The sequence below is a fragment of the Notamacropus eugenii genome, chromosome 4 (assembly GCF_028372415.1).
Source record: "Notamacropus eugenii isolate mMacEug1 chromosome 4, mMacEug1.pri_v2, whole genome shotgun sequence".
Classification (NCBI taxonomy): domain Eukaryota; kingdom Metazoa; phylum Chordata; class Mammalia; order Diprotodontia; family Macropodidae; genus Notamacropus; species Notamacropus eugenii.
In genome coordinates this window covers 77,692,024-77,706,546 of record NC_092875.1, presented here as the reverse complement: position 1 = coordinate 77,706,546, position 14,523 = coordinate 77,692,024, and the positions used below count along the sequence as shown (strand labels likewise).

The 14,523-nt window shown below is 46.8% G+C and overlaps 1 protein-coding gene and 1 long non-coding RNA gene across 2 annotated transcripts in view; one reads left to right on the top strand and one right to left on the bottom strand.

Annotated features, from left to right (window-relative positions):
* The window catches only part of LOC140500027 (uncharacterized), a 68,553-nt gene that overhangs the window by 22,412 nt on the left and 31,618 nt on the right, over positions 1–14,523 (top strand). The gene's annotated exons all lie outside the window — the stretch shown is intronic.
* The window catches only part of CACNA1A (calcium voltage-gated channel subunit alpha1 A), a 251,895-nt gene continuing 240,534 nt past the window's right edge, over positions 3,163–14,523 (bottom strand). Inside the window, exons 44-46 of the mRNA XM_072602188.1 lie at positions 10,345–10,531; positions 6,416–6,663; positions 3,163–4,929 (exon numbers count right to left, since the gene is read on the bottom strand). Of these exons, the coding sequence (XP_072458289.1) occupies positions 4,234–4,929; positions 6,416–6,663; positions 10,345–10,531 (1,131 nt within the window). The 3' untranslated portion in view covers positions 3,163–4,233. The remainder of the gene's footprint in view (positions 4,930–6,415; positions 6,664–10,344; positions 10,532–14,523) is intronic.

The window sequence follows — 14,523 nt, the reverse complement described above, 5'->3', positions numbered from 1 at the left end:
ATCCCTATCTAGGCAGCAGATTTCAAAACCCATATAGGGATTCTGCTTCTCATAGCCTTTCCCTTAACCTGTAACTTTGAGGAACAGGGTTATTGCTGTCCCTTGCTGGCCTTAGTGAAGTGAGTGACCCTGTCTCCCCATTTCTGATGACAAGGGGTGGTCCTGATCAAGGCCACACTGGGTGTTTGCAAGCCCTGCCCCTATATTCAAAACAGAAACAAAGAGTGCTCTGTCATTTCTGGGCATTCTTACTATATCAGCCAGTTCTTGTCTTATACATGGCTTTTAGGACAGTCCAGACACAGGACTCAGTCTCACAGAGGAAATCTCCTAGACTGGCTGCTTGGATCTCTGAGTGAGCTGGACTTTGGATCTCAAACCCTGGGGGCTGCCAACAATACATACTTATTTGAAAGAAGTTGAGCTGCAGGTAGTGAAGATTTCTGCCTGTGTCCTGTGTCTAGCCAGGTTACATTTTCTGCTTTATCACCTGAAGTCTAGCCTTGGGGTATCTGGGATTCCATGGTAATTAAAGCCAAACAGGTAAGAAACATATAAAGTCTAATTTTTCCTCTTCAGTAAAAGCCAGAGAAGCTTGGGTAAAGTACTCTGTTTCACAAAAAAGTACATGGGTGAGAGAGAGCAGAGAGTTGTGGGGAATGCAGGTAGCAGGGCCAATCTGTGAGACTTCTCTGGAAGATTTTTTTTTCTGTTGGACAAATTCTTTTATGCTGTTTTTATGGAGAAGATGGTGAGCAGTTATGGGCTTAGATGATAAGTATAGTTAGGATATTTAAGAACTGATTTAAATGACTGGTTCCAAGAATGGTCAAAGCTTGGAGGGAAGCCTGTATCTGAGTGCCCCTCACTCTAGTTATCCTCTGTCCAGTGCTATTAAACATTTTAAAAAAGGATTGGGACAAAGGCATGAATGACACTGATCATATTTGCAAATAGCACAAAGCTGGGTGGGCTAGTTAACGTGTATGATGGTATTAAGATCTCGATGGGCTAGTCTCTACTGAGATAAAAATTGAATAGGTGTAAATATAAAGTCTTACATGAAAGTTGGTAAAACATCAATTTCAAAAGTACAGGATGGAGGAGGCATGGGTAGACCATAGTTTATCTAAAAACAGTCTGGGGATCTTAGTGGTCTTCAAGTCATGTTAATATGACAACCAAAAAAGTGAATGTGATTTTGGGCTCCATGAAAGGAAGGAGACATAGTGTCCAGAAAGAGGGAGATGATAACCTACACCCTGCCATAGCTATGCCACATTTGGAGTTCTGGATGCCATATTTTATGAGTGACATTGACAACAAGCTGGAGAGCATCCAGGAGGCAATCAGGTTGGTAAAGCCCTCATGATCATGCCATATGAAGATTGGTTGCAGGAAAAAGGGTTGTTTAGCTTGGAGAAGAGAAGGGTTGTAAGTAGAGGATAGGGAGGACAGATATAATAGCTCTTTCCAACCATTTGAAGGGCTACATGAAAAAAGCATTAGATTGGTTATTCTGAGGCCTGGGAGGCAAAATTAGAATTAATGCCTCAAAGTTTCAGAGAGGTAAATTTAGGCTCAGTCTACACACAAAAACACACAAAAACACAACCTTCTTAAGCACTTGAGCTAACCAAAAGTAGAATTCACTAAGGGGGTCTTCAAACAATGGCTGAATACCCAGACACTTGTAGAGGATGTGGTGGGGAGAAAGGAATTCTTACTTCTAGAATGTATTAGACTAGGTGTTTTTCCTTCCAACTCAAGACACTGTGATTCATTGCTTACCTGCCACCAAGTCATGTCCTAGGGTTATTCTGTAACCACCTGAAGTGCAGTGATTTAACTTGAGCTTCATTGGCTAAGCTTGGTGAAAGGACCTGGGCATTAGTAGTAACTTCCCAAGGACCTCAGACACATTTCCTCAGTAACTTGTGAACCCAAAATTCTTTGGGCGGACCCAAAAGGGTCCACCTTCAACTTTAGTGGCTTAGCAATCTCTACATAGGAGCCATGAAAAGATTTGGACTGAAATTTAGAGGAATGTACTGTGCAAGGGACAGGATTCTGTGTCTGTGTCACTTGGGCCCTTTAGTTTCTGCTCACTAACTGACCTTCATATGGTACAGGGACTAGAATCTGGTTCATCCAGTCTTCTCCTTCATGTAAGTAATCTTAGGTGGAGTAGAGAACCAGGTAAAGAGAGATGTAGGATCCACCTAAATGGTTGCAGTGGGCAGTTGAAGATAGTTGAATTCTTGAGGCTTGGGGAACTTGGAAGATCAAAGAGCCCCTCAGTCTTCCATGAAGAACTGGGAGCAGCTTACTCATCTCTCCTGCAACCTTTCACTCACCTCAACCAATGTAGATACTCTGTTGGCCTTGAATCTCAATTGCAGGGGCTCAGAAAGAAAGGGGTTCTGCCTGAAAGCAAAAAGCTATGCCAAGTAGCTCATTGCAGGGCTCAGTTGGTGATCCCATAATATACTCCTTCTGGCTCCAACTTGGCACCAGAAGAAACAAATGAAATAAAACTCATTAAGCCTGCCAAAGCTAACCCGGCCAGGGCAAGCTAACTGTTCCACAAAGAACTTGCACAGGGCAGCAAGACAGTTGTAACAGGTAGCTCATGGTGAAACCTCACAAAGAGTGTTTTACAATAGATTGATGGCCACAGCTTCTCCTATCTCTTGGCATCCAGGACCTATAGCTTCCCAGAATGCTCTGAGCCACTACTTGGAGCCCCAGGGAGTGCAGTCCATGGACAGAATCTTTCATCAATGGCATGCAGAAGCCAGGTGTGAGGTCCTCACAGTAAAGGTTCAAGGGGCAGGGGCAAGAGGAGGGCAGGGCATCTGGTTTGAATTCTAGCTCCAAAAGTCGGTTCCAATTGACTTTTCAAAGTGATCCTGTTAGGGAAGGCAAAGGTTACTCCAATTTCTTTTGGCTAGTGGAGTCTCTTGCCTAGCTTATCTCCTTTCACCCTTCCTTTCCTTGGTTCAAGGTCTTTCTGATTCATCCTTGTCAATAACTTGTTACTTTGGAGAAAAAGGAGAGAAAAATACTCTTTTCTTTGTTGTCCCTGGAAAAAGCTTGCTTGTGATGATGAACCCTTACCAAGAGGAGGACTAAGAACATGGCAACCCAAAACCCTTTTGGTTTGATTTGTTTTTGTTTTTTTTTTATTTTTTGTTTTCTTTTGAATTTCATGCAATAATTCACAGTCCCAAGCCCACAGTTTTCAAACAAAGTAGGAAAAAGGAAAAAAGAAGCAAAGGAATTGGTGGTTCGTTTTTGTTGTTGTTTCAAGCAGGACCAAATGTCAGAAAAAATGCTGCTTTTCTCAATCTTTTTTTTGTCCTTTTTAAAATTTAGTTTATTTTTTAAAATTTATTTCTGCAGGCAGTATTAATAGGGTTTGGTATAACCAGCAAGCACTCCTCTGTGTGTGTGTGTGTGTGTGTGTGTGTGTGTGTGTGTGTGTGTGTGCAGGTCTGTCTCAGTGCAGAGGAAGGTCTGCATAGGGGCCAGAGAGGGGTAAGGGGGGTGTGCTGTGTGCATTTATATTGCATCAGGTCCCTCTTCGCCAGGAGAATGGGTACTAACTCTTCTTGTCATTCATTAGGAAAAGGAAAAGTTTAATTGAGATGATAAAACTCATCAATAGAGGTTTTCTTTTTTCTTCCCATTTTACTTTTTAAAAATGTTTTTTTCCCTCTTTTTCCTTTCCCCCAAAGTTCTCCAAAGTTGCTGAACAAATTCAAACTCCCTTTAGCTATGAGGTTTGTCCTCCTGAAGGGCTCTAAGGTAGATGTTCCAGGAAAGGTGTCTGCTCTGGCATGATTGAGCTGGTCCCCAGACCTGCAAGTTGTAGCCTTTTCTCCTCAAGGATTATCCTGACTTTGTCTGTAAAGGACAGATATGTTCTGGATCCTTGTTCCCACCCCTTGTTTCTGTCCTCCTCTTTCCATCCTCAAGGAAGTTTTTTCTTTCTTCCCTTTTATGAAAATCTTCGTTTTCCAGCTTCCCTTCCCAACTTGTCCCTCCCCTTGCCCATCCCTGCTTGGCAAATTTAACAAGAGTTTGAAATTAAAAAACATTTTTTCCATTTTTCGTGACAGTTATTGTAATTTTGTCTTCTGGGTGTAGGTTCATGTGAATGAGGGAAGTTTGGGGGCTGTGTGTGTGTGTGTGTGAGTGTGTGTGTGCGAGGGGCACACACATCAGGACTTAGCACCAGTCATCATCGTCAGTCTCACTATAGGGTTCGTGCAGTCCTTTCCGGGGGCCTTGCCCTCGATGCCTGGCCAGTCCGTGGGTAGGATAGTAGCCATTTGGTAATCGCCGCCCGTGTCTGGAGGGCGAGACTGAGGCTGGGCCTCCTGCCCGGGAAGTCCTGGGCGACCGCCCGGTACCAGAGGAGGCATGTGGCGGGGTATCGTAAGTGAAGGCTGCCTCTTCGCTCCCTGGGCCGTCGGCGTCGTAGTCTGAGCTCTGATAGTAGCCGCCGTGGTGCCGGAGTCCCGGGTGCCCCTCTGAGGTGTGGGGGCTAGGTGCTGGCCACCGAGACCCAGCATGACGGTAAGCCCTCGGGGACTCATTTCGTGGTGGGGCAGTGGCATGCCGCTCCATTCCTGGTGAGCGGCTACTGCCGTGGCCCCCTCCAGAGGGCCGTTCCCCCACCTGGTGCTCGGCAGAGGGGGCCTGGTACCTCCGTGGTCCGGGAGTGGAGGATCTGCAGGGGCGCACTGCCTGCTGCGGCGGCGGCGGCTGGGGACCTGCGCTGCCAGCCTTACGGATCACTGGGGAATAGGACACATGTGGCCTGGGGGTGGAGGGGGTCTGGGGGAGCTGGCGGCGTCCACGCCGCGGTGTGCTGGTACCAGATGTTGAGGGGACTGGGCTTCCACTTACGGAACTACTGCCCTACACGAAAATTGAAACAAAGGAAATCAAAAAAAAATATACAACAAAACCAACCAAGAAGAGACAAGAGGAAACGGAGGACAAGACGGAGAGAAGGAGGCAAAGGAGACAACGGAAAAGAAAACAGAGGAGGGAGGGGAAGAAGAAAAACAACATTTTAATGGAAAAAAGGAGGAAAGCAACAGCCACAGGGAAGAGGAGATAAGAGACAACAAGGGAGAGAAAGTAAAAAACAAACACAAAAACAGTGAGAAGAGAAATGAGAAATGGAGTTTTGTAAGTTTCGGGGTTTAAAGTAGCAAAAGTTCCCAAAATTACTCACGAGTCCAGAGCACAGAAATAAATCATAATTGAAACCAAAAAAGGGGAAGCCAAGGGTTAAAGGAAAAAAAAAAACACAGCAGGGCAGCGGGCAAGGGACATGAGCCAGGGCCAGGCAGGGCCAACTGAGCTGAGGAACCGTCCAGAAAACCAAAAAGAGATTTCAAACAACTTAAGCAAAAGTAGCCGCAGTAGAAGAGAATGGCATGGGTAAGGATAGAGGGCACCGAATTTGTGGTCACTGGGATGGAGCTAATGATGAAGTGCCCTCCTGGGTATGGTAGCCACTTCATAGAGCTGGGCATCTCTCCCCTAAGGGGAATGAGTGTCCCATTCTCATTTAGTCTTGTGTGTGTGAGGGGGGTTATAACTCCTCCTACCCCCACTCCATTATGGACTGTCATGGGACCTGGCACACAGGGAATTATGGAGGGCAACTGCTGTGGTGGAGGGAAGGAGAGTTTCTGGGCTTGGCCTGTGTGCCTTCCCCAACTCTAGGCATAGATCAGTAGGTCTTTCCTCACACGGGAGGGGAAGGGAGAGGAGGAGAAAGGGAGGGAACATGTGGCTATGAGGCCAGAAGGGAGAATCAGCTAGTTGGTGGTAGGGCTTTGGCCCCTACCCATCCTACTCTTTCTTGCCCAGTTTTTTTTCTTACAGCTACAGCAGTTGCTTGACCTTTGCCTATGTGTTAGAGCTCATGGTTGGTTAGTTTGCAGATACTCATTGCCTACCTTCTTCTCACCAGTTCAGTGTTTCCCAACATACATTTCTTTCAGGTACTGACCTGAAAGGCCTTGATGCACAAGTTATCCTTCACTACTTATTAGTGCTTGTTTCTGCCCTTTGCTCTCTGTTGCTCCCTGTCTCTCTGTATATACTAGACTGTATCCCACTGCCATTCTGTTTACTCTGGGGCTGGGGGAACCCACTGGAGTGAGTAGGTCCTGAAGGAGAGCTGTGACAAGAACAGGCCCTACAGCTATGAGCAGGACTGCTCAGGGCATAGTGGAAGATAGTTTGATGGAGGACCAGTCTTAGTCTCCCAAATTAGATTTCTCTTAAGTCCTGCCCTTGAAGCTGTCAGCCTGACCTTTCACTCATATCTCTGTGCTCTCCATGACCAAGTGGAACCAGGGGGAGAGGGGCAATATGCCAGACCCACCTGCCTATGAGCCATATGCTCTCGGCCCTCGCTGGGGGAACGAGACCAGCGTTGGTCTCGGGCTCGGGGCCGTCCATACTCAGACCGCTCCTGGGAATAGCGTTCCTTGTCAGAAGATGGGTGGTGGTGGTGGTGGTGGTGATGGTGCTGATGGTGTTTTCGGTCCTTGGGCCTTCCTCGCTCCTGGTCTCGATCTTTTGAAGGCAAATCCCCAGACTGGGTGGTAATGCTCAGGTCTGTTCCCAAGCCTGGGCCAGAGATAGGAAGAGACAGACATGACACATGAGAGATGGGTAAGGGAGGCAGGAATGCCCTAAGTACTTATACCCTGCCCTTAGACTTCAGACCTAGTGGGGAAATTGATGGAACCAAGAGGAACTTGGTTGGGGGAGGCTGCCAGAGTTACTTACCACCTACTCTCTTAACAGTTCTCACTTTTCTCTTGTTTCTGACTCTCAGCCTCCTTGTGCAAAGACTTTCTACAAGTGCTCTCCTTCCCTGGACTTTGCTCTCTCTTTTTTCTAACAAGCTCCTACCTGGTATCCTCAAGCAGCTCTTCTTTGAGCCCCCAAACTGTCTCCCACTGGCTTTGGACCTCTATGGCAAGTCGCTCATTCTCTGTCCCTGACAGTTTTCAGCAGCCACGCTCTGTGGAGGGTCTCTACCATGTCTCTAAGTCTGACTTCTCTCCAGATGTGTCAGTGGTATCTCCGCTAAGGTGTTTCTTCTAGTATCTTAAAACTTCAGTGTTAAAACTGTACTTTCCTACCAACTTACCCATTTCCATCATCATTATCAGCTCCATTGATTATTATCCTCCTGGTCATCCTTTGACTTGCTCCTTACATTTGACATTGGTCCATCTCTTATTTCCATGGACACCATTCTAGACCTTCCAGGTGCTTACTCCCTCATGCCTCCACGTGGTGTCCTTTCTTCAGCTTCAGTTCACCTGAACCCTCCTACGAAGGACCTTTCTATCTTATCATTCTCCTTAAGAGACTTAGATGATTTTAGAGTTGAAATCAACCTTTGCCATGATTTAATTCAATCACCTCATTTAATTCAGTCTCCTCATTTTATAGGTGAGGAAACTGGAGACCAACGAGGGTAAGTGACTTGTCCAAGGTTACTTACGCAGGTGTTATTAATGATTATATCTGAAGTGACAGAGGTGGGAAGTTGACTAAGACCCTCGTATCAGATTGATCTTCTCATTCCTTCTATCTACACTTTATCCATCTTTGCCTTTGCTCATGCAGTTTCTTTCTCATGCAAGGCCCTTCTACTTCCTTTATCCTAATTTTTATTGATAAATTTTGTTTTGATGCATCATGAAACCCCTTACTAGGCTCCCAACATTCTAATCTATTTGTCTGGATGATGCCTCCTTCCTCTGTGAAGCCCTCCTTGAACTATGATCATAATAACACTATGGAATTTAGAACCCAAAGGGACCTTAGTCCAGTTCCCTCATTTTCTAGACAAGGAAATTTTGAGGCTGGGGTAGGGGAGTGACTCATCCAAAGAAGTGGCAGAACCTGGAACATGAACCTAGGCTTTTGACTCCAAACTCTTCATTTTCACATTGCCCACCTTACCTGGGACTCCTTCCCTTTATATTCATTCTATATAATTTGCATAGAATACACACATTGGCTTATGTTGCCTGCCAGTCTCCTGTATCTCACTTAGACCATCACCTTTTCTAGGGGTGACTACATCCTCTCTCCTTCCTCTGGGTCCTCGATATTCTGGGTTCATTCATCCCTGGCTCAGATAACTTTGCTGTTAGCTCTGCCAGGAATAGCCCCTCTCCTCTCCTTAGCTCCCCTTAGGTTCTCCTTCCTGTATAATGAAGCCTTCCCTGACTACTCCAGTTCACACTAGCCCCTCTCTTCTCTACACTCCCAGTGCCTATCACGATAGTACAATTTAACCCTTTAAGTATTTCACGTGGATCAGTCTAGTTTCCCTCATTAGACTATAAGTTTCTTGTATCTTTACCTCACTCCCAAATGACAGTGCAGACCACCCTGCAGATGAGCTTCTCTATTTGTTCTTTCTTCAAAGGGAGGGGGTCAGCAGTGATGTGAGCTCTGCCAGGGGGGACAGGGGGGACAGGGCCAGCTCAGAATCCTAGGATCCTACCTATGTACCTTTATATATATATATATTTTAAAACAACTTATAACTTTTAATAAAAATGAAAAAAATATGACCCATTAGTATCATACTTATTTCAGGCCACTGATGTTCTTCCCGCTAACATCATTATTCATCATTGTTCCAAGTACCATAAGAGTAAGTGTGGACAAGGGCAGGTGCCTTTACACTTCTGACCTATATCCAAGCCTGCCTGAGGGGGAAGGGCAGAGGACTATCCAGAGGAGTTCACCCAGTTGTTCTCTGACTTGTTTCTTTGGTTTTCCAGACTCACAGGTTCCTGTTCTCATACTTCACTGAATATCAGATTTGGGGACCTTCAGAGGTCATTTAGCCCAATACCTGAACACTAACTCCTATGACAGCATTCCCCAACAAGCTGTCATCTAGCTTCCGCTTGAGGGCTTCCAGTGAGAGGGAACTACTTCCCAGGGCAGCTAATTTTACTTTTCCATAATTCAGATGGTTAGGATTGATGCTAAATCAACCTCGCTGAAACCTCCACCCATTGCCCCTGGTTCTGCTCTATGGAGCAAAACAGAAAAAATCTAACTTCCTTTCCATATAAAAGTCTTTCAAATACTTGAAGACAACTATCTTCAGGCTAAACATCTTGAGAACAACCAGTATGTAGTTTTTCTTCCCTGGATGCTCTTCAGTTTATCCATCCTTCCTAAAATGTGGTAGCCAGAGCTAAACATGATATTCCCAGTGTGGTTTGGTCTTGGCAGAGACAGGTGAGTGGGACTGACACCTCTCTCATTTTAGATTGATGCCTCTCCAAAAGCAGCCTATGGGTACATCAGTTATTTTGACTGCCACGTTATACATTTGGATCATAGAGCCTATTACCTCCTCTCTCTGATGGGGTGCTTGGATGCATATGCTTGGGTCCCAATTCTAAAATCACATTTTTCTTTTAAAAACCACATTTCTTTCTAGCCTCAAGACACTATTCCAGGCAGTTTCTTGCCAGTCCAAGGACACCCCAGCAAAACTTTTATCTCTTTTGCTGATACAGTAGCCAGCTGCATCTATAGAACTTAATAGTCTGAACCCACTGTGTACTGGCTGAATGGGCTGTGTACTGGGTCATAACAACATTTATTACTCATTAACAATCATATGTATCCTAGACTTAGACATATGGATACTCCGTTACATTTATCTTGCCTAACAAGACATTGATGAGAGCAGCCTGATATTCCTTAGTCAGCCCTGACTGCTAGTTGTCTTAGTGACATTTCAGGCCTAAAACCACACCTCCATGTAGCCCCTTATTGGGCTATTTCCTGATGAACTCTGGGTAAAATGACCTGTGCAGTAGATACCAAAAGTGAATGTTCCTTTAAGAACTGACTTAACCACTCTCTAATCCTGCCCTGGATCACCTAGTTAGTACATTTGGCACATATTTTACTATTCAATATTCTATATAAACTTTACCTCTATCCCTCTAAGGTTGCTGGTTCCCTAAGAACTCTTGCCTGCTGAAAAGCATAATAAATCTTTTACCAGCTTGACCTCAACAATGCTTGAGTCTGTGAATTCTTTTCCAGATAGCCCACACAGGGAATTCCAGTCTTGAAGTTCCTGTACCCATATCTCTCCAGCCCTCATCACCTCCATATTCCTCTCATTCCCTACTTTGGATAACAGAACATTTTTCACCAGCTTTCTCCTTAGAAGAGGATGATATAAGATGGTATCTTGCTTGGATGGCTGACCAGTACAGGGAGGTTAGGGCACAGGTGACACTCAACCTGTATCCACATCTGTGTATCGGCTCAGGGAGCGCTCTGATGTCCGGTGGCCCCGCTCACGACGTCGCTGGTGGTGCCGCTGGTTCTCTTCTGGGGTGACTCTTTCTAGGGAGTAGTCATCTAAGCGCCTGCCTTTGTGGCCCAGCATGGAAGCCGAGCGCTTCATGGGACTGGTATCAGAGATGGTCTGAGGGTAGAACAAGAAGCCCAAATGTATGGTCACTAATGAAGTAGACAAAGCCCTGGAGGCAGCCAACCTCAGTCTTGGGGTCATCCCCACTGGGTTACCAGTAGAGGGAGGGCAGCTTGGAGGTAGACTTGTCCCCAACCCAGGTGCTTCCATAGCAGGGGGGCCTGCCAGGGAGGAATCTTTGGATATGACTTGAGGTGTTGTCCCTTTCTCCATGGCCACAGTCATTGCAATGTCTTTGAGACTGTAGTGATGGCCACCATTACTGTGTGGTGCCATGGAAGGCAGGATTAGAGAGAAAGCTGGGAAAGTTGGAAAAGGTATTTGGGGACAGGACAACCTACCAAACAGTACCGTTAGTTCCAGTTAGACATTTGGCTTTCCTAGCCTTAAACACCCCATATGAAAAAGCTTTTGTGAAGTCTAGCCAATTCTTGGGTAGAGTCCAATGAGCTCTGGAACACTTGGGGCCAGGACTCCCAAAGGTCACTCATTTTGCTCCCCTACCTTGATATTTTACAAAACTGGTGGTGATACTCAGCTTCCCTTTTTATCCTAGCTTCTGTATCCTCCTATGGAATGGAATGTGTGTGCAGGGGAACACAGGATTAATATTTCTCCCACTTATAGATCTCCATTGCCCTAAACTGTCTTTCTGGTTTATTAACATTCATGAAAGCAAGGAGAGGCTGTCTTTAAGCCTAAGGTGAATGCCTTCCGGTCCCTTTCTCCTACCAAGGGGACTAGAGCTGTGTAGGCTTGGCTCTGGGGGTCACTGAGGCATAGTAGGTCAGGCTGATGAGGGAGGTGAAGGTGACCATTTTGGATCCTTCATGGAATTCTTTCAGACCATCCCAAAGCCTCAATAGTGTCCCAGGTCAGTCTTGCCCATCACCTGTGAGCAGGTTAGTGTGTTTGGGGAGGGAAAACAGGCAGGGCAGGGGAGCAGTGACTTGTCCACATAAGCTACACTTAATTGTCCACAATTGTTCTTTCAGGAAAGATGTAACTAAACCATTTTAGGTGCCCTTGAGCCCTGGGCTCCAGAAATACTACCCCCATGACCACTTGACTTTCCTGGGTCTCAGTGGGAGGGCCTAGGGTAAGGGGGTAGAATCCCCAGAAGCAGAACAGCCACATGGAAAAAGCCTGGCCTGGAGCGGAGAGTCTGATCCTCTAGGTTCTAGGCCCAGATTTTGCTAACATCTTTGTATCTTCTTTCGCTTCTCTGTTAAATGAGGCCGGGGACCTCCGTGTCCTTCCTTTCTTTTCATTTGGTTTCTTTCTGAGCTGAGCCTAGCCTTGTAATCTCACCCTCAGAGAGCAGGACCCTGCCTGCCTCTATGTATAGCTCTCCCCTGTTGCCTCAGGCCCATCACGGGGCCAGGATGGCAAAGCTTCTTTCCACCCCTCACCTCTTCTCCAAGGGCACGTCCTCTGCCATCTGTGAGAGACACACATACACTGAGTGTAAAAAGGAATGTGAGGAGAGCCTCAGTGGAGGCTAGGCCATAAGCTTTTCCTCTGTCTGTGGGAGCCTGGGTCAACAGAGAGCTGACCAGAAACAGACCCTCTCTCTGGCCTCTAATGACATTGGGTGGGTGGAGGGGGTTGGGAGATGGAGAAGGGAAGGCTGAAAGGCTGTAACAGGTGCTTTACAGGATCCCATCCAGTCCCGAGTAGAAAAAAAATGGGTTTTTTTGGTTTTCAAAAAGATGCCCTGCTCCTTTTGTCTCCCTTGGTAACTCCTCTTATGTTGCTGACCTCACTTGACTGAATGTTTCAGAGAAACTCTCTATTGTTTCAAAGTGCCAGGAGGGAAGAAGGCTGGGAGCCCAGGATCTTGTTTTCTAGGACCGAGAGGGACTGCTTCTTGCCCCACCTATGGCCAAAACACAATGGGGGAACAGAATAGACTGCATATTTCTCCCTTGAGGCCAAGGGGAATAGAGGAGGGGAGGAAGAGGTGTAGGGTAGTGTGTTGGTCAGTTTATTGCTTAATTGGAGTCTGGAATGATGGGCCTCTGAGCTGGAAGGAGTACTCAGAGGGAAGTGGACAGTTGCTTAGGTGTCTGAAGGGAAGGGAAGACAAGGAGACCTGGTTTCAGCAGCCTACCTCTGGGAGGATGGGGGTGCCTCCAGCCTGAAGCCCAAATCAGAGGGCTTAGCTTAGGGTTTCTAGGTCTCTGGGGTGGTTAAGAGGCTTGCAAGGACTGAAAAGCCAAAGAGGCAAGCACATCATCATAGACGTTGGGGTCCTTAGGGAAGCTGCCCAAGTCATCTTGAGAGAGGAGACATTAAGAATCAATCAGTCTACTAGACCATGAGCTCCTTGAGAGCAGGGACCCTTCTTTCATCTTTGTAATCCTCAGCACCAAGCTCAGTCCCCTGCACAGGCTTAGTTATGACTGTTGGATTGGACCAGACCTGGTAGCAGCCATAGAGCTGTTCCCTCCTATAGGGCTATACAACCCCATCAGCAGCAAGAAACCTCCAGAGACCCTGCCTGAAGAGAGAGAATGGGGTGGGGTGGCAGGCACAGCCAGGCTCTGGCCACTACAGCAAGCCTGCAGCAGAGGTTGGGGGTGACAGGAATCAGCGGGGAAGAAACAGGGGAGGGGCTAGAGCTTTAGCGCCCCTCCCCCCCAGTCCAGGTACGTACACTCAGATTATTCCCACGAGGCCGGCCCTTTCTCCTCTGTCAGCCCCACAGGATGGTGCACACAGAAAGAACAGAAAGGAGAAAATAAATATCAAAGCAAAAAAGGAAAAGGAGGAGCTGGTCAGTGGGAGGAGAAATCATGTAAAAGTGTCACTCAGTGAGTGAGGGGACAGCAGGAGGAGGAAGGGGAAAGAGAAACCTGAGAAAAAGTGAGGAGAGCAAGAGAAGATTAATGTCATCAGTGAGCAGCCCCTCCAGATAATTAATCTCAGAGCGTATCACACTCTTTATTTATGCTGGGCAGGTTTGCTGAGAACAAACCACTCTGCTGACATGTTAAGATTGAAAAAGACAGACAGAAAAAGGCCAGACAGATAGAAAGACAACAGGGAGGCACATGATCGATAAATGTGAGATAATGAAAGCAACACGGAGATTGGAGCAAGTTTCCCAGCACCCTGACCATTGACCCTGCCTCATGCATTAAGTCCCCTGACCCTGCCTCCCCATCACCCACAGGAGGCCTTTACAGCCCATTATTGCTTTTGCTAAAAGCTGCAGTGTTATGGCCCTAGTCTCCTCATTCCACTGAGGCTGGCGAGACCTTGATAGGCCTGATTGCCAATGGCCTCATCCATGTTTCTTGGAGATTGAGGGTGTGTGCATATGTGTCTCTAGGGCTTTCCATTCTCTCTAGGACAGGATATTCAGCCTGTCCACCGTGCCTCCCACCCTGGTTCCCAAAGCCCTTCCCTTCCTCCTTAAGCAGACTCATTCCCTGAATATGGAAGAAGGGGAGGGGTTCTTCCTGATGAACCTCTGCCCCCAGAGGAAACAGTGCAGCCTTTAGTAGAATTTAGGGGTTCCTGCCCCCTATGAAGCCACCCACTGTTCCAACGCAAATGCCACACATAAAGCTTGGCTAAAGCCAAACATGCAAACACATGGACTACTCCAGGGTCTTTCGTAGACTCCCTGGCCATTCATTCAATCATGCACCATTCTGTCTATCCATCCATCCAATAGCTTTGGGAGGGCCAAGCCATACAAGACACAAGTTTAGCTCTCAACTCCTGACTACTGTGACAGACATTTGCCAGAACTTGGAGGGTCCTGCTAACACCATCTTTCCTTACATCATCCCCTGCATGAGGTTCAGTCCCAGGAGGAGCCCACCTAAGAGTCAGGGGAAGGGGAGTTACAGCTTTGACTTGACAATGATCAACACCATGGAATCAGAATTCCCTTCCCCTCTCCCCTGCCCACACACACACACACATCTTACAATATGGATAGGGGAGAAGCTAATAGGTTGGTAATGCAATTC